This window comes from Moschus berezovskii, chromosome 15 (genome assembly GCF_049115385.1).
Source record: "Moschus berezovskii isolate FMDL1 chromosome 15, NW_MosBer_1.0, whole genome shotgun sequence".
NCBI lineage: Eukaryota > Metazoa > Chordata > Mammalia > Artiodactyla > Moschidae > Moschus > Moschus berezovskii.
Genome location: NC_142474.1, coordinates 59,687,414 through 59,713,393, shown reverse-complemented (window position 1 = coordinate 59,713,393; position 25,980 = coordinate 59,687,414). Strand labels below are relative to the sequence as shown.

General features: G+C 43.1%; 1 protein-coding gene across 25 annotated transcripts in view; it reads left to right on the top strand.

Moving 5' to 3' along the window:
• KIAA1217 (KIAA1217 ortholog) overlaps positions 1-25,980 on the top strand; it is a 360,048-nt gene that overhangs the window by 149,562 nt on the left and 184,506 nt on the right. For 11 of the 25 annotated variants that reach the window (XM_088844129.1, XM_055428390.2, XM_088844132.1 and 8 more), the window contains one exon: positions 23,403-23,483. The exons of 12 other annotated variants lie outside the window; for them this stretch is intronic. In XM_088844129.1, the coding sequence (XP_088700255.1) occupies positions 23,403-23,483 (81 nt within the window). The remainder of the gene's footprint in view (positions 1-23,402; positions 23,484-25,980) is intronic. 2 more of the 25 variants (XM_055428436.2, XM_055428435.2) reach the window with 1 other exon arrangement.

Sequence of the window (25,980 nt, the reverse complement as noted above, 5' to 3'; positions counted from 1 at the left end):
AGAAGCTAATCTTTTCGCCACTGATTTGAAATACCACCTGGTGAGATCCAGATTTTTTTCTTTTTTTTGGTATGGTCATGAATTTTAACCTTACATCTCTCCCTCTTTTTTTAACTTTTAATTTTATATTGGAATATAATCTATTAACCCTGTTGTGATAGTTTCAGGTTCTCAGTAAAAGGGACTCAGCCATACATAAAAAAGTATTCGTTCTTCCCCAGGCTCCTCTCCCATCCAGGCTACCGCATCATTAATATTGAGCAGAGTTCCCTGTGCTGTGCAGTAGGACCTTGTTGGTTATCCATTTTAAATATAGTAGTGTATGTAGATCCCAAATTCCCTAACTATCCCATACCCCCATCCTTCTCCCCTGGTAGCCGTAAGTTTGTTCTTTTAAGTCTGTGAGTCTGTTTTGTATATAAGTTCATTTTTATCATTTCTTGTTAGATTCCACATGTAAGGGATGTCATATAATATTTCTCCTTTTCTGTCCAACTTACTTTCCTCAGTATTTATAATCTCTAGGTCCATCCATGTTACCGCAAATGGCATTATTCTTTCTTTTTATGGCTGAGTCCATTGTACATATGTACCACATCTTCTTTATCCATTCCTTTGTCGATGGACATTTAGGTTGCTTCCATGTCCTGGCTATTGTAGACAGTGCTGCAATGAACACTGGGGTGCATGTATCCTTTTGGATCCTGTTTTTCTCCAGATATATGCCCAGGAGAGGGATTGCAGGATCCCACTCAGTGGTAAAAATATTCTAAAAATAGAACTACCATACTGTTCTCCATAATGGCTATACCAATTTACATTCCCGCCCACCTCCACACCCTCGGATTCTGCTTGGTTCTGAGTCTGTTCTTCCTGAGCTCTATGTTTGGTTTCATTGAACTGTTGTGTGTGGTTTTTTTTTTCTTTCTCCAATTCAAATATGTTTGAGTTACAGTAATTTCAGATATGAGTCAAGCAAGGGAATAAAGGGAAGGTTAGTCTCTAGTCTGATCCATTCATATGCACACTATTTTGAGGCTACTTAATGAGGGGACCTCTGTTCTCAATTTTCTCTACTAACATCAGAACTTAACATTCACTGTGACATCTTGTCATGCAAAAAGAATTAACTTTTGCAGTGACACAAAGCTTAGAGAGATTGAATGTATGCCACATTAAAAATAAATAAGGTGACCTCTGACTCGATGGACATGAGTTTGAGTGAACTCCGGGAGTTGGTGATGGACAGGGAGGCCTGGCGTGCTGTGATTCATGGTGTCGCAAAGAGTCGGACATGACTGAGCGACTGAACTGAACTGAACTGAAGAAGATATTTTAGAAATCTTGAAATCGCACTTCCGTGGCAGTGTTCTGTAAGTATAAGACATTTACAGTCTCTATTTGTACATTTGTAGATCAGCCAGGAAAGTATTAGTATTTCTTGTGCCTAAGTATTTCTTAGTTTTTAGTACGTGGCATATCAAACGGAGTTATGGGTTGCCCTGAACTGATTGATTTCATATAAAGGTCTTTTTTGGCAACAATTGGAACTTCTTCACTCTCCGAGGTAAATCTTGCAGAACAGGAAGTTGAGGTTTTGGGGTAGATTCCAAGAGTCCGTTCTGATCTTACGGTTGAGGAATGTGGAAACCTAACGCTTTCCTTTACTTAATAATGTGAATAGTGAAGGATTTTTTTTTTCCCCGAGCTAATTAAGTATTTTCTAAAAGAGGATGAACTTCTAGTAATAGGAATGTAAATTTTAACTTATTTTAAACGTGGTCAGAGAACAGTCCTTGCTTTAAAATCTCCTTATTTGTACATGTTATAGTTCAAAGGAGAAACCGTACCATTTATGTGGAGAGAAAATAAATGAGATTTCTTTCTGTCTTCCATATGTTTAATGGTAGGCTTGTGTCATGGATCGTACTCTGAGTTAAAACAGACGGTGGATTCAAGGAGTTGCTGCGATAAAGAACTGTTCTTATCTCAGAATCGACTCTGGAGACCATCTCTGAAAATCCCATATTGACTGGCCAGGCGGGAGATCCATCTTAATCTGAACGGGCAGTTTGATTGTTTCTTTTCAATTAAACAGACATGGGTCCTTTTTAGTCCCAGGCTCCAGTCAGAGAAGCAGTGTGGTTGAGACATCAAGCATAGTGATTTTTTCACCTGTAGTTAACACTGAAAGTGAACGCCTGTGTCTTCCTTCAGTAGTATGTAAGAAAGGTCAGTGAAAAGCTCTGGCAGATGGTACTGGAGAGAGAATTGTAGTGCTTTCGTTGAATTCTGCTCAACTCCGCATGGAGCTGCCGATTTGGTACCAATACTATGGTTACTTGCTGACACATCACACTAGCCTTGAGTAAGAAGGGCCAAGTAGACTCAGCAACAATGTATGTACCTCAGCGATCCTAGTCAAAGGGCATCTATACATAGTCTAGCATCTGGGGTGAAAATGTTAGTCACTCAGTCATGTCTGAATCTTTGCAACCCCATGGACTGTAGCCTACCAGGCTCCTCAGTCCATGGAATTCTCCAGGAAAGAATACTAAAGTAGGTTGCCATTCCCTTCTCCAGGGGATCTTCCTGACCCAGGGATCAAACCTGGGTCTCCTGCATTGAAGGCAGATTTTTTATCGTCTAAGCCAACAGGGAAGCCCCATCTGGGGTAAGAGCATGCTTAAATATCTCAAGGAATCAAAAGATTGGGGAAATACCAAAGGGACTGTCAGGCCAAGAGAAACGTAGCTAAGATCTTCATTCAGACTCGATCAAGTCCATGGCCATTCCCCTCTTGGAGCGAGCCCTTAGGGTAAGACTTAGCTTTCACTAAATACACAGGCAGGGACTTAACCTCCTTTCCCATCACAAATGATATGCTAGAAGTAATTTTCCATTTGAATCCTCCTTATATACTTAGATATTGGGTTGGCCAAAACATTTGTTCAAGGTTTTCTATAACATGTTTCAAAAACCCTATGGAACATTTTGGCCAACCTGATATTTTACGAGAACCCACGCTAGCAGTTACCCTTTCTTGATCACTTTTTTCCCCTCTCATTTTATTTTGACAGTTGACAGGATTTTACTGTTTTTTTAGAATATTTAATTTTATTTTTTACTTTAATTTTTACCATCTTAAGCATTTTTAAGCATACAGTTCTATAGTGTTGAGTATATTTGCAGTGTTATGCAGCTAATCTCTAAAACATTTTCATCTAGTAAAACTGAAATGCTATACCTTTTACAGGAACAATTCCCCAATCCCCTTCCCTTAGCCCCTGGCGGCCAACATTCTACTTTCTGTCTCTGTGAATTGACTACTCTGAGTACCTCACATAAGTGGAATCATAGCGTATTTGTCTTTTTGTGACTGGCTTATTATTTCACTGAACATAATGTTTTCGAAGTTCGTCGGTACTGTAGCATGTGTCAGAATTTTCTTCTAAGGCTGAATAATATTTCATTGTGTGTATAGACCACATTTTGTTTATCTGTTTGTGTGTCAGTGGGCATTCGGGTTTTGTTCATTTTTCATTAGTAAAATATACGCACAGTAGTATTACCCATGTGATTACATGTCAGCTGAACAGTTTTAGAATCTGAAGAGACTTCCTGGTTAGACTTTTACTATTGTCAGTAACTGTGAGTTGGGTTAGTACGTGTTCAGGCACAGAGCAGTCATCCAGACGATTGCTTTAAAAACATTTACAGCAATTGCTAACTAGTCTTCAGGCCTCAAGTCTCCCTGACGTCAAGTTTGGGCAACCACAGCCTTTGTGAAAGGAGTCTAAGGACAAAGGTGGCCACTTGGTGAGAGGTGTTTACTTTCTTCAACTGATTGGGCTCCACCTGGGATCCACAAAGGTGTGTTTTCCACAGACATTTCAGGTCTCTAAGCTTGAGATGTGAGTTTATTTCCTCAAAGACACAGTACATGATCTTTCTCACCAGACGCTCTAGAAGGTTCCATTAGATAAACACTCAGAGGGCTGGAAAATGGGAGGAAGGGGACCGTTTAGATTGTTTCACATCCTTTGACCTGGAGTACTCGCTTTCCCCAACGCTTGCCTCACATTTCTCAGAGGAAAAAAGACATGGAAACTTGGTACATTTATTTTTTACATACGTGCCAGCTTTGACCACTCTTGGCACTGGGCGAGTGGGAGATTGATGGTCTGGGTTATGCCGTGGAAAAAGCCATAAGTCTTTACATCACAATTTTTGTTTTTAAGACATTTTGTTTTCATAGCTGGGGATTACGCTATTAGCATGGGGAGAGGGAGAATGAAAAATGTAATAGAATAAAGAGACAGCACAATTTTTTAAAAATCCAAAATAGGAAGCACACACATACCCAGAAAGATACTCAAATTCCTTGTGAGTTTTGTGAAGAAATGCTGAGTTTTGAGGTGAATAAACAGGATAGGATCCCTTTGTATATGTGGTTCATGTATCATTCCTTGGCTTTAAGAACACTGCTATATAACTAAGAGGTAATTGCTCACCCAATGCAATCAAGGTTTGGTTATTCTTATGCTAAAAGGATTACCAATCAAGTTACTTCTAAGACAGAAGTGACTTTAGTTCATTTCAACATTGATATATTCGATTTAAATTATCTCACAGCTGTACATTAAATGGCAGAATTTTAACTCAAGACAAAATATGAATAAAAAGATAATTCCTGATAATTAGCTAAGAAATTAAAACTATTTCCATTAAAATTTGTTTGACTGTTATGCAACTTTGGGCAACATTCCTGATACATAACCTGATATACATGGACAGCTAGAAATGTGTAAGTGCTTATGCATCATAATTGCTCGTGGATGCAGTTGGTTTAGAATAGTGTAGCATGGGACTTCCCTAGTGGTCCAGTGGTTAAGACTTTGCACTTCCAATGCAGGGGAGGCAGGTTTGATTCCTGGTTGGAGAACTAAGATCCCACATACTGTGCAGCATGGCCAAGAGATAGCAAATGGGCTTCCCTGATAGCTCAGTTGGTAAAGAATCTGCCTGCAACACCGGAGACCCCGGTTTGATTCCTGGGTCAGGAAGATCTGCTGGAGAAGGGGTAGGCTACCCACTCCAGTATTCTTGGGCTTCACTGGTGGCTCAGCTGGTTAAGAGTTCGCCTGCAATGCGGGAGACCTGGGTTCAATTCCTGGGTTGGGCAGATCACCTGCAGAAGGGAAAGGCAGTATTCTGGCCTGGAGAATTCCATGGACTGTATAGTCCATGGGGTCACAAAGAGTCAAATACGACTAAGCGACTTTCACTTTCAGTGTAGCAAATGGACTTATTGGTTGTTCTTTTCTATGCTCACAGCAGATACCTCTTAAGGAAACAATGGAAACAGTGACAGACTTTATTTTGGGGGGCTCCAAAATCACTGCAGATAGTGACTGCAGCCATGATATTAAAAGACACTTGCTCCTTGGAAGAAAAGCTATGACCAACCTAGACAGCATATTAAAAAGCAGAGACATTATTTTGCCAACAAAGCTGATCGCTGAAGCACTGATGCTTTTGAACTGTGGTGTTGGAGAAGACTCTTGAGAGTTCCTCAGACTGCAAGGAGATCCAACCAGTTAATCTTAAAGGAAATCAGCCCTGAATATTCATTGGAAGGACTGATGCTGAAGTTGAAACTCCAATACTTTGGCCACCTGATGCAAAGAGCTGACTCACTGGAAAAGACACTGATGCTGGGAAAGATTGAAGGCAGAATCAGACTATGTGTAATATAGAAAACCACCCTGCCATAGCCTGAGAATCCACATACATCTGGGTGTGTTCCAGCAGAATTTTTTGAAGAGAGGTTGGCAAATGAGTGAAGCAAAAGTATGTGTTGAGTGTGGACCATCTACCAGGAACAGAAATGATTTAATTTACTCTTCATTGAAACTCTGGATAAGCTACATGGTGGTGTTCCCATTCTGCAGATGAGAAGACCAAGGCTCAGCCAGGCTAAGTCATTTGATTGTTGTTGTTGTTCAGTCACTCGGTTATGTCCAACTCTTTGTGACCCGATGAACTGCAACACCCAGTCTTCCCTGTCCTTCACTATCTCCCTGAGTTTGCTCAAACTCATGTCCATTGAGTAGATGATGCCATCCAGCCATCTCATCCTCTGTCGTTTCTTTCTTCCACTGCCCTCCATCTTTCCCAGCATTAGGGTCCTCTCCAATGAGTCGGCTCTTCTCATCAGGTGGCCAAAGTATTGGAGCTTCAGCTTCAGCATCAGTCCTTCCGATGAATATTCAGGGTTGATTTCCTTCAGGATGGACTGGTTTGATCTCCTTAGTGTCCAAGGGACTCTCAAGAGTCTTCTCCAACAGCACAGTTCAAAAGCATCAATTCTTTGGGCGTTCAGCCTTCTTTATGGTCCAACTCTCACATCTGTACATGACTAGTGGAAAAACCATAGCTTTGACTATACAGCCCTCTGCTTTTTAATATGCTGTCTAGGTTTAGCATAGCTTTTCTTCCAAGGAGCAAGTGTCTTTTAATTTCATGGCTGCAGTCACCATCTGCAGTGATTTTGGAGCCCAAGAAAATAAAGTCATTTGGTAGACCATATATATATCTAGGACGGTCTAGTTCCAAGCCTGTGCCCTTTCTCAGACACCCTCCTGTGCCTGGCCAGCTTGCTCTACCAGATGCACTGATGTGGCGCCTTCCTCATATAACCTGAGGCTGTGTTACCTCCTCTGCTTGGAGTGATGGAATTGTAAACACTGGAAAGGGCATGCCAATATCTGAAAGCCATTAAGGGAAAATGAGTCACTTGGTAGATGCATAGAAGGTCTTTTGATTTTGAGAGTTTCGTGGAATAAAGCACCAAGTGCTCTTTCTTCTTATAAAGAATTGAGTCCCTCTCCCGAATAGAGATCGTTGGCAAGTCCACATGCAATCATGGTCAGCAGAAAAGATATTTAATCAGTAATGAAAAGCTTGTGGGCCTGGAATGTCTTTAACCCCCCAGAGCTAAAGAGCAGGCCTTGGGGGACTGATGTTGAAAGGACGAAGACCTGGGGCTTGAAAAGAATTCTGATCTTGGAGGTAAAGACAGGTAAGAGAAAATAAGAAGATTAAAAGCAGGCTTGATAAGTAGTTACTTGTCACCCCTGGATAACGTGGTGTAAATTGCTTTTTGCTTCAACCCCTGCTCTCCACATCCATATTTTTTTGTTGTTGTTAAAGAAAGAGAAGAAAATATTTTTGAGGTAACTCATTACCTTTTTGGCTTTAGGCCTAGAAGCTACAGAAGTTGAAAGTAATTTTATACACTGCAGATGCTTCCTGGTTTTAAAAACTATGACCTGGCTTCCAAACAATGATGACATCAACTCAGAAGGATAGTAATCTTCCATATCGTGTAATTCCAGTAGCAGTCATGGGGCCGTCTTTATGAAATTGGAAGGAGAGAGAGTTGGTCTGATTGAGATAATGAAATAACCAAATCAAAATTGTTCAGTCTGACTTCTATTGTATGTAAAGATAATTTTTTTATTGCATCTTAGTTCTAATGGTCATTTGATAAACTTGTCTTGCCTGTTATATTTTTTGAAAGTCTATGGACTTACATGCTTTTGATGCGTTTTCATGATCAGTTCAGACTACCCAAGATGACAATAAAACACCAGTAATTAAGAAAAACTCTCCTTTGGAGAAGTGTCCAGAAAACTCTCCTTCCGTTATTTAATTTTGACATCTCTGGAGGGACACAGTGAATTTTTTTACCCATTGAGTTGACCTTGAAATAGGATATGAATTTGCTCTGTACTGTGTTAGTGAGTCTCCATTTCAGTCTTGTTTGCATGCATGAGGTTAAGTGCTGGGACCAAAAGAAACTTCATAAAACAGATGGTTTCCAAATCCTGTCCTCCTACATTCACTGGAGCTAGCTGACAGTAGATTTGTGATGTTTATGGTTGATCAGACCTAATGGGCCATGTATTTTAACTGTTACTTTTTGGAAGAGTGAATATGTGACTTGTTAATAGACTTTTGGAATCTAACTCTTCAAAAATTTCAATCTGGCTGCCTTTCTTCCCATCTAAGAGTCCTGCTTTTCTTCTCTGCCCCGTTTCATCATTTTCTGGAGCTCCTGTCAGTCCCTACAACTATGCCCTTCACAGCACAGTCCAGGGTCGGCATCATTCTTGTCTCCATGTGGTCATTGACCATGTGGGCGGGTTGAAGCTGTGTTCCACGACTGTGGGCTAGAGAGGGATACTAACAGTCTGGACCACAGTCTGCTCCTGTTGCCCATGGTAAGATTCGGGAGATTTGTCCTGTGGGGGAAGGGGAGCTGGAGAGTCCGGGAGAGCACTGGACTTTTTCCACTTTGGGTCTAGGTTCATGAACTCGTGAAAAACAATGAAGTAAGGAACAGTTGCCTTTTTTGTTATTGGAATATAGTTGCTTTACAATGTTTGTCTTAGATTCTGCTGTACAACAAAGTGAACCAGTTATATATACATTGATCTCCTTCCTCCCATCCCACCCCCACCCCCAATCCCACCCACCTAGGTCATCAGAGTACCGAGCTGAGCTCCCTGAGCTATACAGCAGGAATAGTCGCCTTTGCACCAGTAATTTCATTTCTGGTTCCTGTTTCCTACATCTTATCAAAATCTCCTCTCAAGAAAGCCTCTCCTGAATTACTGACACTAAGTCTCACTATCTGATAAGGCTGCTGTTGTTTCTTTCCCAGTCGTGTCTGCACTTTTAATGATGGAGTCCAAAGCCCCTGCTTAGCCCACCATGGAGCTGGAGATCTACAGGGTTCCACTGGCCAGTTGGTGGGGCATTCTTTGAACAACATGATGATTCCTTAGTGCCCACAAAGTCACCCTCTTCCTCTCGCAACTCATCCACAAGCTACTATCCTGTCTGCTTATAAGTCTGATCCTGCCCTTGTCGTTGGTGACCAGGACAAGGGTCCATATATTGAGTTAGTCCAAAAGTTTGTTCAGGTTTTTCCATTCTATCTTATGGGCCAACCGGATACACTGGTAGCTGGTAACATGGTGGGGAAGAGCTGTGTTCACCTGCCTGGGTGTGTAATGCAATTCAGTGTCAGGAATGAGCCTTCTGGACACCCCTGGGATGGATCCCTTGCCCAGCTGTGTTGTTTTCCCTTGTTCCTGGGTGGCAGGTGCTGGTCATCAGCATGACGGCTCGTATGCCCCAGGGAAGCCTGTCCTCCTCCTCTGAGCCGACACTGGAGCGGGAAAGAAGTGAGCAGACAGATCTATAACGGAGCTGAACAGTGGATTCCACTTCATCATGTCTTTTCAGCTGATGGAAGGTCTGCATGATGAGTGGAGAGAAGGGGGCACTCAGCAAGATAATCTTTAGAGCAGTTAAGTGCATAGAAAGCCTGTCTTCTTTCCAGGGTTCCACGCGAAACAATCATGAGCACCTTAATAGTTCTGCATCTATTAATGCAGTCAGTTAATTGCCAGGTATGGTGTATACTTTAAGTGTAAATTTAAAAAACTGTGGTTTTTGCTTCTCACAAGTGGGCCTGCTGTAGATTATGGTGGCCAAAGCCCCACCATTCCATTAAAGATATAATCTTTTTTAAATGCCAGCCAGTCAAATGCTCTATCTGCTTCAACTCTGCCATCTGCTCTGATTTTCAAGTTCTGTCACATCTCAAAATGTTTAGGTCAGTGTCAGTCTAGGAGTCAATGGAGACTCAAGATTATCCTTGCTCTGCAGTCTTGACTTGAAAGAGAGAGTGACTGGACCCACAGGCCAAGGAACTGCTGCTGTGCTTTAGCTGCTGCTATGCAAGTGGGATTTATTAACTTTATGAAGGATGTAGAAGGCCATCATGATATTTGGTAAATTATGAGAGAGGCCAGGGGATCAAAAAGAGGGAGATTCGATGCCAGACATCCCTGGCTGAGAGTTGAAATTCCATGGAGTGAATAGCCTGCAAAGTGGGAGTGACCTTCTCCACTTTGTCCTAAATCCTCCTGCCTGGGGGTGCAGACCCAAGGAGGGAATGTGACTTGGCAGGGATCTGTGGGTGGGAGGGATGGAGGCTGGCCAGTTTTTTTGGTGAGATTCTCCAGGGAGTGCTGGAGGATGGAAATGATGTCGAGCCCCCTCTCCCCTACAAGCGCTAGAATGACCCCATATGCCTACTCAGCAGCCTCAGACCCACAGCAGCTTCAGGAGTCTTCGAGGCAGAGGAGAGGCTTCGTCCACACAAGATGTATTCAGACAGCGGGTGTACTCATCTCAATGATGTGGGTTTCCTCTGCCCCATGCCTGCAGTTCCCCCATCCCCTGCTGCACCTCAAAACTGCCAAACTAAATCTCCTGAAGAGGAAGGAAGAGAAGGCCACTTCAACCCATGATGCTGACTTTCTAGCATTGATGTTCTCAAGGACAGGAGATGGGGCACCCCAAACAGATGATCCAGGTGGAAATGCCTATGACCCATTTGGAGCTTGTTTATGGTGAAAACCACCTTTACAATAGCTCTGTATTTTGTTTGTGAGTCACCATTTCTGTCTTTCTCTTTCAACCTATTGCTCATCAGATTTCTTCCAACATATATTTTCAACGTATTTCTGTGAAGTTGGATGGGAGGAGTGTGAAGGGAGTTCTGCATTAACGTTTTTATGCCTTTCTCCTGGAAGGGTAGTTGGTAATCTTAATTTTTAGAAAAAAATTTTAAATGGAGAATAATTGCTTTACAATGCCGGGTCAGTTTCTGCTTGTGAATCGTCTGTAAGTGTACACGTATCCCCTCCCTCTTCTCATTTTTCTTTCCCATGGAAGGATAATTGCTTTTCAGTGCTGTGATGGTCTCTGCTATACATCCACACGTGCTGAGCTGTGCTGAGTCTCTTCAGTCGTGTCCGACTCTTTGCGACCCTATGGACTCTAGCCCTCCAGACTCTTCTGTCCATGGGATTCTCCAGGCAAGAAGACTAGAGTAGGTTGCCATTTCCTTCTCCAGGAAATCTTCCTCACCTCGGGATCAAACTGGCGTCTCTGAAGTCTGCTGCGATGGCAGGCGGGTTCTTTCACTGCTAGCACCCACTGGAAACCCCATGTTTATCAACATGAATCAGTCATAATTATATCTCTATCCCCTCTCTCTTGAGCCTGCCACCCCGCCCCACCCCACCCCTCAAGGTCATCTCAGGACAGAGCTGAGCTCCCTGTGCTGTACAGCAGCTCCCCACTAGCTATCAGGTTTACACGTGGTGGTGTGTGTGATATCAGCACTGCTCTCTCAGCTCATCCCTTCCTCTCCTTCCCCTGCTGGATCCACATGTCTGTTCGCTACATCTCCGTCTCTAGTCCTGCCCTCCTGATGGGATTGTCTGTACCATTTTTCTGGATTCCATATATATGTGTTAATATGTGATATTTGGTTTTCTGTTTCTGACTTCACTCTGTATGACAGACTCTTGGTTAACTCACTTAAATTTTTTTTGAACCTTTTTAATGGCATCACTCAGTGAGTGCCCTGCTGATTGTTTGTGAACTGTGGTTGCACCCCAGCTCCCCAAATTCCATATCTGTGATGATAAGCAGGAGTTCTACGACTTCTAATTTTGCTAAAGGGCTCTTTTCTTTCTTCTGATCGCACTCTCAGTTTTTCAGTGTAAGGCCAGAGGCTGTTTGTGTAACTTAGAGCCTGTTTTCAACTTTTTGCTTCTGCTGTTTCCAGGCAATTAGCAAAGTCTGTTTAGAGTTGAATTGTTTTGTGCACACATTCTATTTTAATTCATTGTAATTAGGGGTGCACGTATTAAACTTCTTCCAGAAGAACTGCTAAGATCCAGCCTTCTGTTTCAGAAGATTGAACTCTTTACTTACTTTATGAGCAAAAGATTTGACTGGATGACCTCAATAGTATTCACCCAGCTAGAAGAACGTATGAACTCTATTCCTGTAATCTTAAAATCATATTAGAGAGCTATTGCTGGGGTTTTGTTGTTAGTAGTGGTGTTGGTGTTTTTGCTTTGCCACAGATTATTTACCTTAAATGCAATATGAAAAACACTAATTTGTAATTATGTCCCCAGTTACATTGTATTTATTATCATGGTGATGTTTGATCATACAAATTAGCAATTGATCATAGCCTATGTTCCTTGTCTATTTAAATAATATTCATCTACTTTTGAATTGAATAAATGGTATCACTCTCTTAGGTGTTGGCTATTAGCAGTGGAATGGAACTGTGAAGGAGAGTATTTGTGAGACTTCCCTAGTGGCCAATGGTTGGGCTCTGCCCTTCCACTGCAAGGGGTATGGTTTTGATCTCTGGTCGGGGAACTAAGATCCCACATGCCATGCAGGCTGAAAAATAAAAACAAAAAATAAAGCATTGATCTGCTAAGGTATATTATTATTTTTTTAAAAAAAGAGTATATGTTTAAGAAAGTATTTTTATCTGCCAGTAAAGCTTACTTGTTTTCATAGTAATTTTCAACTCTGAAAAGGTATTTGGGTTGTTTCTAGAGGTTAATAGGCCAGAAGCTGGGAAATGAGGCCAGAGGCCTGCACTGAGCTCTCAGGAACGTGGGCTGGTGTAAGGTTGGCCAAGCGCCGTCTGCTGGGATCCACACGTATGTGGCAGCAGAGAACCGGAAATCTGACCTGGAATTAGGTTGAGGTCAGGAAAGTGTGCAGTTCCGTGGGAAGGAGGGTCTCAAGACCTCAGGACAGCAAGTCTCTCATTGTGGCCCAGGCCCCCAACTGGGGACTGCAGAGCTGACATCCTCCACCGGGACTTTGATCCGCTGCCGAACTGAAGCTGCATGTAGAAGGTCTTGTGTCTCTGCAGCCAAGCAGGTGGGGACAGATACAGCGAGACTTCTCCTTAAGCAGCAAAACACGGTAGCAGCTCCTTTTTCCGTGTGCGTGCCTCAAGCTCTGCTCCTTAATAACACCACCGCTGCTTTGTTATTTTTAGAGCTTTACCGTTAGCAGTGCTGTGGTCTCATTTACCTCGTGGGTGCCTCTTGGTGACCTTGTGAGGTCAGCCGGATGGCTGTTGTCATTTTGCAGATGTGGAAAAGAGACCTGCAGTTCCCAGGTGGCTCAGTGGTAAAGAATCTGCCTGCCAGCACAGGGGACCTGGGTTCAGTCCCTGGGTTGGGAAGATCCCCTGGAGGAGGGCATGGCAGTCCATTCCAGTATTCTTGCTGGGATAATCCCATGGACAGGAATCTGGTGGGCTACAGCCCATGGGGTCGCAACAGAATATTAAGCTATATAGTAGTAGATCCTTGTTGGTTATCTATCTTTTTTAAAAATTATTTTATTTGGTTCCATCGGGTCTTAGCTGTGACACATGAGATCTAGTTCCCTGACCAGGGATCGAACCCCTGGCCCTCGTGTCGGGAGCCTGGAGTCCTCGCCACCGGACCACCAGGAAAGCCCCAGTTATATATTTTATATACAGGTGTATGTGTGTGTTCATCACAAGCTTCTGATTTATTCCCCCCGCCCACAATTCTTAAGGTCTTGAGCATGAGAAGGCTGCTCCCAAGGCAAGGTCTAGTCAGATCACAGCCAAGGCCCAAGTTAACTGGCACTTCCATCCCACCATGAAGCCAAATTCCTCTGTAGCAGGTTCCCAGACAGGCCCGTATTAAAGCAAGTGTGGGATGTATTGCAAAGCCTTTGTATAATGAGGGAGAAATGGAAACCTCCGGTTTGGAAGGTCTTTTTTTCTTGAGAATTTTTGATTGAGTTTCATGCTCCAGGGGAGGAGGATTTTGGTGAAAATGGAATGGAAACCCTGCCAAATAGAAATTCCGTATCTGATAGAGATTTTCCTCCTTTTAAGAAGGTGTGAGAGAGCAGCCAAGGAGCACAAAAGCATGGGGGAGCAGGGGTGATGGATTGGAATGCTCTTGATGGAGCAAGGACCCTTGGTGGGCTGAAGAGGCTGGTGTTAAGTGTGGCTGACCTCACTAGCCTGCTGGGCGTAAGAACAGCCCCTGAGACACATGTCTGAACTCCTCAGACCCAATGAGGTGGTTGATGGTCCAAGGAAGAGCCCTCAAGTCAAGCAGGCTGCAGGAAGCCCAGGCTCCCAGAGACCACTCTTCCTCCAGCCTTCTTCCATCCATTCATCCTAGAAGGGAAATCTGAGACCTGGAGGTACCCTGACTTCTTGGTGGTCACATTTATGTGTGTGTGTGTGTGTGTGTGTGTGTGTGTGTGTGTGTGTGTGTGTAGGGGGCCAAAAGACAGACAAGAAGCAACTAAGTATGTTAAGTCTCAAGTGTTTCCAGTGGTATTAAATGCCATGGAGGAAAAGTCAGCCGAGTCCTAAAGGAGCTGGTCATTGGGATGGCCGTAGGCTGTACCTGGTGGGGAAACACCTGTCACCCTAGTGGAGATGACCTGGGTTAACTCTTCCCAAACACTGTGTGTCACTTGGCAGGTGTATTTCCAAGTCACCGTTTCCCCCTCTGTTATGTGGGAACGTGGAGGATCAGGAAAGGAACTTGGAGGTCCATTCACTAGACAGTCACTCTTACAAAGAGGTTCCCGAAGGACCTTTCATTTCCATGAGAATTGACTGTATCAGATCTCTCATCGATCAGTTGCATCTCATAGGTCTCCTACTCTAGGTGGCAGAAAGGGTGGAGATTGAAAACACTAAACTGAACATGAATGACCAGGGTTAGTCTTAGAATATTTTGGAGTCACTGTGGCACCTGTGGCTGCCCACCATGAACCATGGTGGTGCAGCTCCAGGGAGAACTGGCTGAACTGGGGGCCCTACAGGTGGCAGGTGTGCTTGCTTCCTTCACGATCCGTTTTTTGCAGACAGCGGCAAGGTCACAGAAGTAATTGAAGACCAGCACTCCATTGTATGTACACATTTACTAGGTTTATTTGTTTTTAAAATCAGACTCCTTCCCACCATTTCACAGAGGTGTTCAGATACTTCTCTTACCCACATACTGCACAGGAGTGGTGGTAATCCTATTATTTATCAGATTTTTTTTTAAAGATTTTTTTGATGTGGACTGTTTTTAAAGTCTTGAGGAATTTGTTATCATATTGCTTCTGTTTTATGTCTTGTTTTTTTTTTTGGCTTTGAGACATATGGGATCTTTCTTTCCTGACCAGGGATCAAACCCTCACTCTCTGCATTAGAAGGTGAAGTCTTAACCACTGGACTGCCAGGGAAGTCCCACTCAGGCTCTTATTAAACCAGGTGCTGCCTTATTGTATGCTAGGCACTGGGGTTAGTATTTTTCATAAGTTGCCTTATTTCATACAACAAACTGCAATTTAAGTCTTATTATTACTATTTCTACTATCTTATGGATAATGAAGCTACACATGACCAAGGAAGGCGGCATTTCCAAGGTACACAGCCCAAGATAGCATCCCAAGGTCTCAGAGATATTAAGTGTTGAAACTGAGGCTCAAGCCCAGTTTTCCTGCCAAAAGTCATATTACCAATCATTGTCCTAAATTCACTACAGAATTACTGAGGGTTTTTAGTTAATTAGAAATTCTTAAGATTTCTTAAGGTTTTTATTTAATCAGAAGTTTAATCAGAAATTCTTCTGATTTCTACCCTGAACTCTTTTTGTTACATGTTGCAGCCTTTTTAATTTGTGTGTTTGTCCTTCAGAATCCTCAGACTTCATGCTGTATTTTAAGATTACGGTCGACCCTTGAGCAGCATGCGTTTGAACTGCGTGGGTCCACTTAGACGTGGATTTTTTTCAATAAACTTATTGGAAAACTTTTTTGAGATTTGCAGTGGTTTGAGAAAACTTGCAGATGAACCTCATAACCTAGAAATACCAAAAACGTTAAGTAAAGATATGTCGTGAATGCATAAAATATAGGTAGCTATACATGTAACATATAAAATATGTGTTAATCAACTGTTTATGTTATCAGTAAGGCTTCCTGTCAACCATAGACTAAGTTCTGGAGAGTCAGAAGTTATACAGGGATTTTCAACTACAAGCGGGGATGGAGGAGCCTGTTATGACCCCAAATTGTTCAAAGGTCTACTGCGTTGCTATATCAGTTATAAATCTTAGCATGACTTACAGAGTCTCACAGGTCCACCTAATTTTATTCCATCTTTATTATTTTAAACACTTTTTTAAAAGGCATTATATTACAATTGGGTTTCTCAACTGGTGGCTCTTCCCTGGTGGCTCAGATGGTAAAAAATCTGCCTCCAGTGCAGGAGACCTGAGTTCAATTCCTGGGTCAGGAAGATCTCCTGGAGAAGGGAATGGCAACCCACTCCAGTATTCTTGCCTGGAGACTTTTATGAACAGAGGAGAGTTAGTGACTAACACTTCTCAACTAACCCTTTTTTTCCCCCCACCCTGAATAACCTGAAATTGCTTTCATCTCTAGCTTACTCTGTGTCTTTAGGGTAGAATTATTTCTGAGACTGTTTTCACAACACCTGCTTTTGTTGGTTTCTTTAGTTTTGTGTCACAGTGGCTGCTAATTTTAAATCAACTCTCTTTCCCTTCCGTCATTGGTAGTCACTACACAGTCAGCCCATCGTGGTTTTTATTTCAAAGACTGGCCAAAGTAAGTTTGTGTTAATACAAGGGACCCTGTGAGGATATACTGAGGAGGGTGAAGACTTCGCAAAGCAATCATTGTGGAGTGTGCCTTGTTCCCTAAGTTTCGGATGTCAGCTGCTTCCTTCCATCATGCTGGCTACTGCATTACTGTACTTGCTAAGTTCAAGGCGCCCCCTTGTGGTGCAACTGATACTAATCAACATGAGAAAACAAAATGGCAAGATTACAAATGATAGAAGCAGTGCCTTTAAATATAATCTTATCGCTCTTCCCATTTTTAAGACTCTCTAATGAATACGGTGGCTCAGAGGTTAACGCGTCTGCCTCCAATGCGGGAGACCCGGGTTCGATCCCTGGGTCGGGAAGATCCCCTGGAGAAGGAAATGGTAACCCACTCCAGTATTCTTGCCTGGAGAATCCCATGGACGGAGAAGCCTGGTAGGCTACAGTCCACGGGGTCGCAAAGAGTCGGACACGACTGAGCGACGGAACAGAACAGAACAGAATGAATACGGTATTTTTCCTCCTTTTGTTTTACTCATAACTCATACTCAATGCTAAGTTTTTTTGGAGGTAGGAAAAAACCAGGAAAGGAAGCGCAAATAAGTTGATGCAAAATCCCAGGTGACTTTTAAAAATAATTTCTTATTTTTTTTAATTGCAAAAGTAATACTTGTAAATTCTAGAACTGTTAGGAAGAACAGATAAAGAATAAAATAATCATTTATGCTCTCATAACCGACATGGGGCTTCCCTGGTGGCTCAGCAGGAAAGAATCCGCCTGCAATGCAGGAGATGTGGGTTAGATCCCCGGGTCGGGAACATCCCCTGGAGAAGGAAATGGCAACCCACTCCAGTATTCCTGACTGGAAAATCCCATGGACAGAGGAGCCTGGTGGGCTACAGTCCATGGGGTTGCGAAAGAGTGAGTCACGACTTAGCGAAAAAACACCAGCACACGTGGATTAGCGTTTTGTTGTATGTCCATTTTTTTCTAGGCATATAAATTCAAAAGAAAGCCACACGTGCCAGTTTTCTAGCATGATTATGTGTGTGAACTTTATTCTGTGTCGCTACAGAGTCAGCTACTCATCATCCTTACTGATGCTTGATTTGATTGGTTCCATTGTGTGCTCACCTCACAGTATACAAGCATAGCACCATGTGGGGCTCTCTTGTGGGTTATTATAGATTTCCTTATAATTAATCGCTCGAAATAGAATGGCTCAACCAAAGCAGTGTGCAAAATTTTAAGACATTTGACATTTATTGGTTGGGTATTTAACTAAGGCATCTTTTTGATAATGCAATGTATGTTTTTAAAGTTTCAAATTCCTAGCATTTGCATTCTTCGTCTATGCCTGGAATGATGTATTGTGTTTTATGCCTCAATCTCAGTTAATCCTCATAACAACTGTGCGACATAAATACTATTAATGTCCCCACTTACAGATAAGGAGAGTCAGGCTTAAGGAAATTAAATCGCTGTCTTGTGACTTCAAAATCAGGAAGACAGTAGTAGGCTTTCAGAACTATGATAAAAATAGCACTTTGCTTCCCTTGAGCCTTGGACTCAGTGGAAACTAATACTGATAATTCTCCCTTTGTAAAATAAAGAACAACAATGTTTGACAGTAAGAGAGGAGGAAGAGGAAATATGTGTCCGTAAATTTAGAAACATGAACAAAAATCTTAGTTGAGGCTCTCACAATTCTATCTTCATGTTGGAACATATGGTGTTCAGCCATTACTGTGTAATTACAGGCTCTTGTGTGTGCTGTCGCTCAGTCATGTCCGACTCTATGCGACCCCATGGACTGCAGCCCACCAGGCTCCTCTGTCCATGGGATTTCCCAGGCACGAATGCTGGAGTGGGTTGCCATTTCCTCTTCTAGGGGATCTTTGTGACCCAGGGATCGAACCCACATCTCCTGCATTGGCAGGCAGACTCTTTACCACTGAGCCACCTGGGAAGCCAATATAGACATGTTTTCACTAGATCTTTCCATTTTTTTCCTGAGTGCATTTTATTTAACCACAGTTAGTCTTCAGACTGATTAAATTACTCCCAAGCTGTCAAAGCTGACTAAAGGAAAAGTGGTATCAGAAGAATCTCCAATTTCTGAACAAAACCAGAACTCTTTTCGTGAGTGCAAAAAATCTGGCCATCTCCAACGTCTTTTGCAGGTTTTCTGTCATTGTTGCTCACTAGAGACCTACATTGCACTTTTGCCACCTTTAGCCACACTCTTCTTTTTCTATTATTATACAACTCTCTTTATTATAGAAAGCTTAGATACAGCAAAAGAGAGAAAATAAATATTACTCATCACTTTCTGTTATAAATACGGTATTTAAAAAAAAAATGAACTTTATTTATTTGACTGTGCCCGGTATGCATTGTGATGCTTCTCTAGTTGGTACCTCATAGCTTGTGGGGTCTTAGTTGCCCAACCAGGGATCAAACCCACATCCCCTGCCCTTGCGAGGCAGATTCTTAACCACTGGACTGCCAGGGAAGTCCCATAAATACTGGATGTCGTTCATCTTTGGTTCTGTCTGCTGCATGAAAACTGTTGATCCTCTTTTCCTTCCACCCCACTTGGTCTTTCAAAGACATCCCAAGCACCATTCTGTATAACAGCGACATCTGCAGTTTCTCTGCCATTTTCGTCCTCAGATAGCCATTAGATTTATTAGGAGTCTTTGAGGTAGTCAAAGTGTCCTTCTGTTTAATTTGTACAGCATTATTATTTTTGCTGCTCCAGCTGTTTCCCTGTGGTGATGACCCGTCATTTTTTTTCCAGTTACATTTCCCTTAATCTTGATGTAACCTCGTTATATGGTTAAAGTACTTGATCATCATCGTCATTGTCTGAAGTAACTCACAGACATTCAGCTCCTTTCCCACTTAGTCCTTTTATTTACTTATTTTTTTTTTAGGAACAATTTTCTAGTTTATAGTCAAAATCCATAAATCAGACTTCTAAGCTCTACACACTTGATTTGACCGGAGTATGTGAGTGGCCTAATAAAATACACTTCTCTTTCACTGCTTTCTTACTGTCGGGCTCAAAACATTTTCCACGCAGATGGAGCCTGGCGAGAAGTGAAAAAGTTTCCCGTGAGTTTCATTTTGCAATCCTGAGAAAATTTATGTCATTGTAGAGACTCGCGGTTCTGTGGCCTCAAGTTCTAGAGCCCTTTCTCTGTGGAAGCCATTGCATTTTCTTTTTTGATTTTTTTTTTTGGGGGGGGGGTGGTATGCCACATGGCATATGGGATCTTAGTTCCCTGACCAGGGATCGAACCCACACCGCCTGTATTGGGAGCATGGACTCTTAACCATTGGACCCCCAGGGAGGTTCTCCACTGCATTTCCTGAGAGGAGCTCCTGCCTCCCCAGGACCCCTGGGTCCTTCCTGCTCTGCTTCTTCACCTTCTACGCTTCCCCGACCTCAGTCAACAAAGGCAAGAAAGATGCATCCAGAGCTGGTTTTGCGTCAGGTGTGGAACCTCGTGACCGTTTGGGTGTCTCTCTGGTCCCTTCTTTCCTGACTGTCAGGCGGTTCTCACCCACAGGTGAGTGTCAGCTGCTCTGGTGGCTTCCCTTGTCCCCTCTTGCCCGGGTCCTCTGAGCGTGTTGCTGTGTCTCCCGGCAGGGAGAGGCTGGGGCCTCTGCCCCTCCGCTCCTGGCAGCCTTGTCATCAGGGCGCAGGTCTCCTTCACCGGTCTCGTCCTCTGTGGTCTCTGTGCTAGGCGATGTCCCCCCCGGTCCTCTGCCTTCAGCCTGTTTTACTCCACATCCCCTTGAGATGGAAACTCTTGACTTCCTGTACCCTTTCCCTCTTGTCTGTCCATAGCAGCTCTTCAGATCGGTCATCCTATTTGCATCTCACGCTTTTATTTATCATGCGCCTACAGGGTGTTAGTACTTGTGGTCTGTATTGGGGTCTTTCTTTCATAGTTGATGAATCAGACCCCCTACAGCAACCTTCCCCTTTCAAGCGAGAATATATTCACCTCAAAAAGGGCTTTAGGAGGTCTAGCTAACAGTTCTTCTAATGGGGTCACTCCCCTTTTCTCTTAAAAGTTCCTTCGAGGTCTTTTCCTTTTTTTTTTTAACCCCTAAGTGCAATCTGGGTAGAATATTTTATTACAGTTCTTGTCTGGAGACCTGCCTTTTGTACATTTGGTAATAGCCCTCTGAATTCAAGTGTTCTTTTTCTTGTGGAGATTTGTGTCTGATATGTGTGAGACTAGGCTCTAAATAATACAAAATAGTTCAGAGATCAAAGAAATATACACATAGTACATATCTGTATCTCAATCTGTGGTGCTGATATGAATCATGGATATTGTATAATTCAACTCTGATGGTATTTGGAGCTTCTGTGTATGCTGATCATCCATATGGATATACCTGTATGTGTCTACAGTAAGTTATGAAGTGAACTGCCAAGCCATAACATCTCACTGACTGATTCTTTCCTTTTTTTTCTTTTCTTTTGATTTCTGGAAAATCATACATGACTTAAAACTTAGCCCCTCAGCCATTTTTAAGTGTACAGTTCAGTAACATCAGGTACATTCATGTTGTCATTCAGCCAGTCTCCAGAACTCTTCACTTTATTAAATTGAAAGTCTGCAAGACTTCCTTGATGGTCCAGTGATTAAGATTTCACCTTCTAATGCAGGCAGCGTGGGTTCGATCCCCAGTTGAGAAGCTAAGGTCCCGGACATATGCCTAATGGCTAAAAAAAAAATAAAAATAAAAATAGAAGCAATATTGTAACAAATTCAATAAAAACTTTGCAAAAATGGTCCACATCAAAAAAACAAAAAATTTAAAAAAAATAGGAAGAAACTCCATATACATTAAAAACATGTAGGGACCCCCTTCCCCAGCCTGTGGAGACCACCATACTACTTTCTATCTATCTGAATTGACCATATACCTTAAATAAGTGAACTCATACGGTTTTTGTCTTTTTGTGACAGGCTTATTTCACTTTGTATTATGTTCTGAAGTTAATCAGTGTTGTAGCATGTGACCAGATTCCTTTACAAGGCTGAATGTCTTTCAGTATGTATAGACCACATTTTGTTTATCCAGTCATATGCTGGTGGACATTTGAGTTGCTTCCACCTCCTAGCTACTGTGCATAATGTCACCATGAACACAGCTATATAGACATCTCCTTAAGACTTTGCTTTACATTCTCAGTGACCAGTTTTGGATGCAAGAGTGAGTCATTCTTCTTGCATGAGGATGATGAAGTTTTTGTTTTTTTAAAACAAAACCAATTTTCTACCGTGGTTTTTTAAAAAATTAAGTAGTCCAAAAATTAGTGGACCAACAAGAATTGAAATATTTAAACACTGGTACAGTGAGCCTTTTCCTGTTTGGAACCAGTCTGTTGTTCCATGTTCAGTTCTAACTGTTGCTTCCTGACCTGCACATAGGTTTCTCAAGAGGCAGATCAGGTGGTTTGGTATTCCCATCTCTTTCAGAATGTTCCACAGTTTATTGTGATCCACACAGTCAAAGGCTTTGGCATAGTCAATAAAGCAAAAATAGATGTTTTTTTGGAAATCTCTTGCTTTTTCCATGATCCAGCAGATGTTGGCAATTTAAAAGATGCTTACTCCTTGGAAGGAAAGTTATGACCAACCTAGATAGCATATTAAAAAACAGAGACATTACTTTGCCAACAAAGGTCCGTCTAGTCAAGGCTATGGTTTTCCCCGTGGTCATGGATGGATGTGAGAGTTGGACTGTGAAGAAAGCTGAGCGCTGAAGAATTGATGCTTTTGAACTGTGGTGTTGGAGAAGACTCCTGAGAGTCCCTTGGACTGCAAGGAGATCCAACCAGTCCATCCTAAAGGAAATCAGTCCTGGGTGTTCATTGGAAGGACTGATGCTAAAGCTGAAACTCCAATACTTTGGCCACCTCATGCGACGGGTTGACTCACTGGAAAAGACTCTGATGCTGGGAGGGATTGGGGGCGGGAGGAGAAGGGGACGACAGAGAACGAGATGGCTGGATGGCATCACCCACTCGATGGACATGAGTCTCAGTGAACTCCGGGAGTTGGTGTGGCCTGGGAGGCCAGGGAGGCCTGGTGTGCTGTGATTCATGGGGTCGCAAAGAGTCGGACACGACTGAGTGACTGAACTGAACTGAAGAGTGATCCTAGTAAATTGAAAACATCCTCCAAGGTCAGTCAGGTTCAGATGTCAGAATTTGTTCCCTGAACAGTAATTCTGATCTTCTGTTCCTGTAAGTGGAAGGTCACCTTGGATCTCGTCATGAGAAAGTCCTAGCCATCCCGTGTGGCAGAGCACAGGCACATAGTCCTGGACTCTCATCTTGTTGAGTAGCCAGGTGGCTGGTGGCCAGTGCCCATCAAGATGGCAGGTTGGGGCTCACCACCAGACTGCATTCGAACCGAGGAAGGAATTTCATTCCGACTCTGGTTACTCCCCTGAAGCCTTGAGTCACCTTCAAGGACAGCAAGCCAGGGTGACATATTCTCCCCTGACTTAGGGGAGTTTAGAAGGGCCCACGGTGAGATATTTCGGGGGAAACTCATTGCCAATCAAGGCTGGCTTTCCTGCATCTCTCTGAGTCCAAAGGATGGAACTGCCACCTTCCTGCCTTTCTTCTGGGGGAGAGGGCTTCACTGTGCTGCATTTTCATTGTGAACAAATAGATGATTCTTTTGGGTCAAGTCTTCTTTTTCTGTTCCTGTTTTCACTCTTTTTCTCTTCTATTTTTTTTTCCTCTCTCTTTTTCTCCTGATACACAGGCTTTGCAGTGCATGCTGGTCTCTCTTCAGGCAGAACTTGACATTCAAAGGTACTTGATGAGAATTGAATCGTCTCAGCGCGTTAGTACTTCACCTTTTCTTCTCGTCTCACCTTGCCCCGTTGCCTTTTCACTCGGCTGCGTGTGGCTCTCTAATCTGTGTCAGTCTGTCCCTTTTCCTGCCCTGGTTTCACCCTCTTGGAGCCAAACGCTTGCAGCATTCCCAAACTTGTGCGTTTTTGTTTTAATCGTGAGAGTGAATATTAAAAATGAACACTAATAGCATGCTTGCTTCGAAGTATTTCATGTACCTGCCCACAGATGGAGGCGTAGGGTCAGCAGTCATGCAGCAGCAGTTCAGAGATCTGTTCAGCCCCTCTGAAAAGTGAGGTTCCGTCCACATCAGCTTCCTCACGGCAGAAAACAGAAACCTTGCCTTCTAACAACCTTCAGAGCTCTGGGACTCTTCCTTCACATGGCTCTAAAACATCCAGTGTGGGATCCAGACCGTGTCAATGACATATAGCTTAATAGTAAAAATGGAGACTTCCCTGGCGGTCCAGTGGCTAAGACTCTGCGTTTCCAACGCAAGGGGCACAAGTTCAACCTGGTGGGGAACTAAGATCCTACATGCTGTGCGGTGCAGCCAATAAATAAAATAACTTTTAAAAAAACCCCACAAAACTGCAGTTAAAATAGGGGCAGACATATCTCTAGCACCAGGCAGTGCTCTAAATACCTTACAAGCCTCAAACCTCCCACACCAGCCCCATGGGTGTGTTCTGTGGTTCCCACTTTATAAATGAGGAAGCTGAGACACAGAGATGTTCAGTAACTTGCCCAAGGCCACGCAGCTAGTAAGTTACACAGGAGGGACTCCAGAGTCAGTGTCAATATATTACTTATTTCCCCATGATCCTTAGTGCCCCCTGTTCCCAAATACATCTGTTTAGAACATTACAGCTAGAAGGAAGTGGGAGAATTTCCAGCACTTGGAAACCTGGCAAGTTGCATACCTGTGCCAACCGGTCCATTGGCACCTGGCCACTCACATCCTTTGATTCCCCCAAAACGTGGCCTGTTTCTTTATTATCTCCCAGATAAGAACTGTTTGGTATTTACTGTGAGGCCCCAAACATGCCCGTGCTCAGGAGGAAGCATCCAGCAGTCTGGCTTTTCTGCCTGTGTGACCTCCTGTCCATTCGGTCAGGCGTCAGTGACCTCTTCACCTTCCTTTTCTTCATAATCAGTCTCTTTGATCTTTTCCAAGGTCAGGAGCTCAAATTAGAAAGTTCCTGCCCAAACAAATAGACTCAGAAGGAAAAGTTGGGCAGCGCATGCTGCAGAGACCCGTGGTCCTACCCTCCCATCTCTATTCCGAGGGGGTGTTTACCATTAATTCTTTCCATGAGTTTTTAATCGTTCTCATGCGTTTCTGTAATTCATGCAAAATAGAGACATCTTTGTGATTGCCTTGCACACATACTGTGCACCAAACAGAAACCCAGAAAAGGAAGCGCACATATAAGCTCTTCCCCGTGGCATCACAGGCTGCTGTCAGTTTACAGAGTAGAGATGGGGGTTTTCTAGTTTGGAGCCCCCCTCACTGTTCTTTTTCCCTTAGATCCTGGAATAAATGACTGATGCTGACTTTTGTTTTTTGATGCAGCAGCAAATAATGGGATATGTGAGAATTTTTTCAAGAGCTTTTAAACAAAATTTTGGCCGCACCTCATGGCATGTGGGACATTAGTTTCCTGAGTAGGAATCAAACCTGCACCACTTGCATCACTGAACCACTGGACCCCCAGGGAAGTCCCAAGAGCTTTAAAAAAAAACAAAAAAAACCACAAGTTACAATGATGGTAGGGGTTTTTTTGGAGGAGGAGTGGATGAAAGTTAAGGTTGGAAATTGAAGATGTTCTTCCTTCTCTTTGATAAAGGAGCGACTCTCAGAGCCTCCGAGGATGTCAGAATCTCTATTTTGAAGTTGGTGATCATTTACCAACTTTAGGCAAGGTGGTCGCAGTAAGAGGTGGGCTGTATCCTCTCCGGTGGGCTGTATCCTCTCCTCACTTAGGACCCCATAAACCATGGAATCTCCAGTAGGGAGCCAAGCCATTTCAAACCATCCTTAAGAGAATCATACTGCATAAGGTCAGCTAAACGTTTTCCATCATTTATGATTGACAGATTCCTGTGAATTTTTTTCAATGACTCTTCACCACAATCTTTACATCAAACTGATACTGTTTCTTTTATAAAAGTGAGAACTAAGGTTCACAGAACTTCCCTGTTGGGTCACTCTGCCAGTGCACGGCAGGATTGTAGTCTCATTCTGCAAGAACAGCCTGATAACAAGAGGAAAGTCTTCTCATTCTAAATCTTGTTTTCCTTTCCTCTCCAAACCCTGGTATTCTTTCCTGTAGCAGAACTAGAGGGAAATAGAATCTTTGGACTGGGACCTCCCTAGCGGTCCAGTGGTTAGGACTCCGCTCTTCCAATGCTAGGGGTGCAGGTTCGACCCTTGGTTAGGGAACTAAGATCCCACATGCTGTGAGGTGCGACCAAAAATCAAA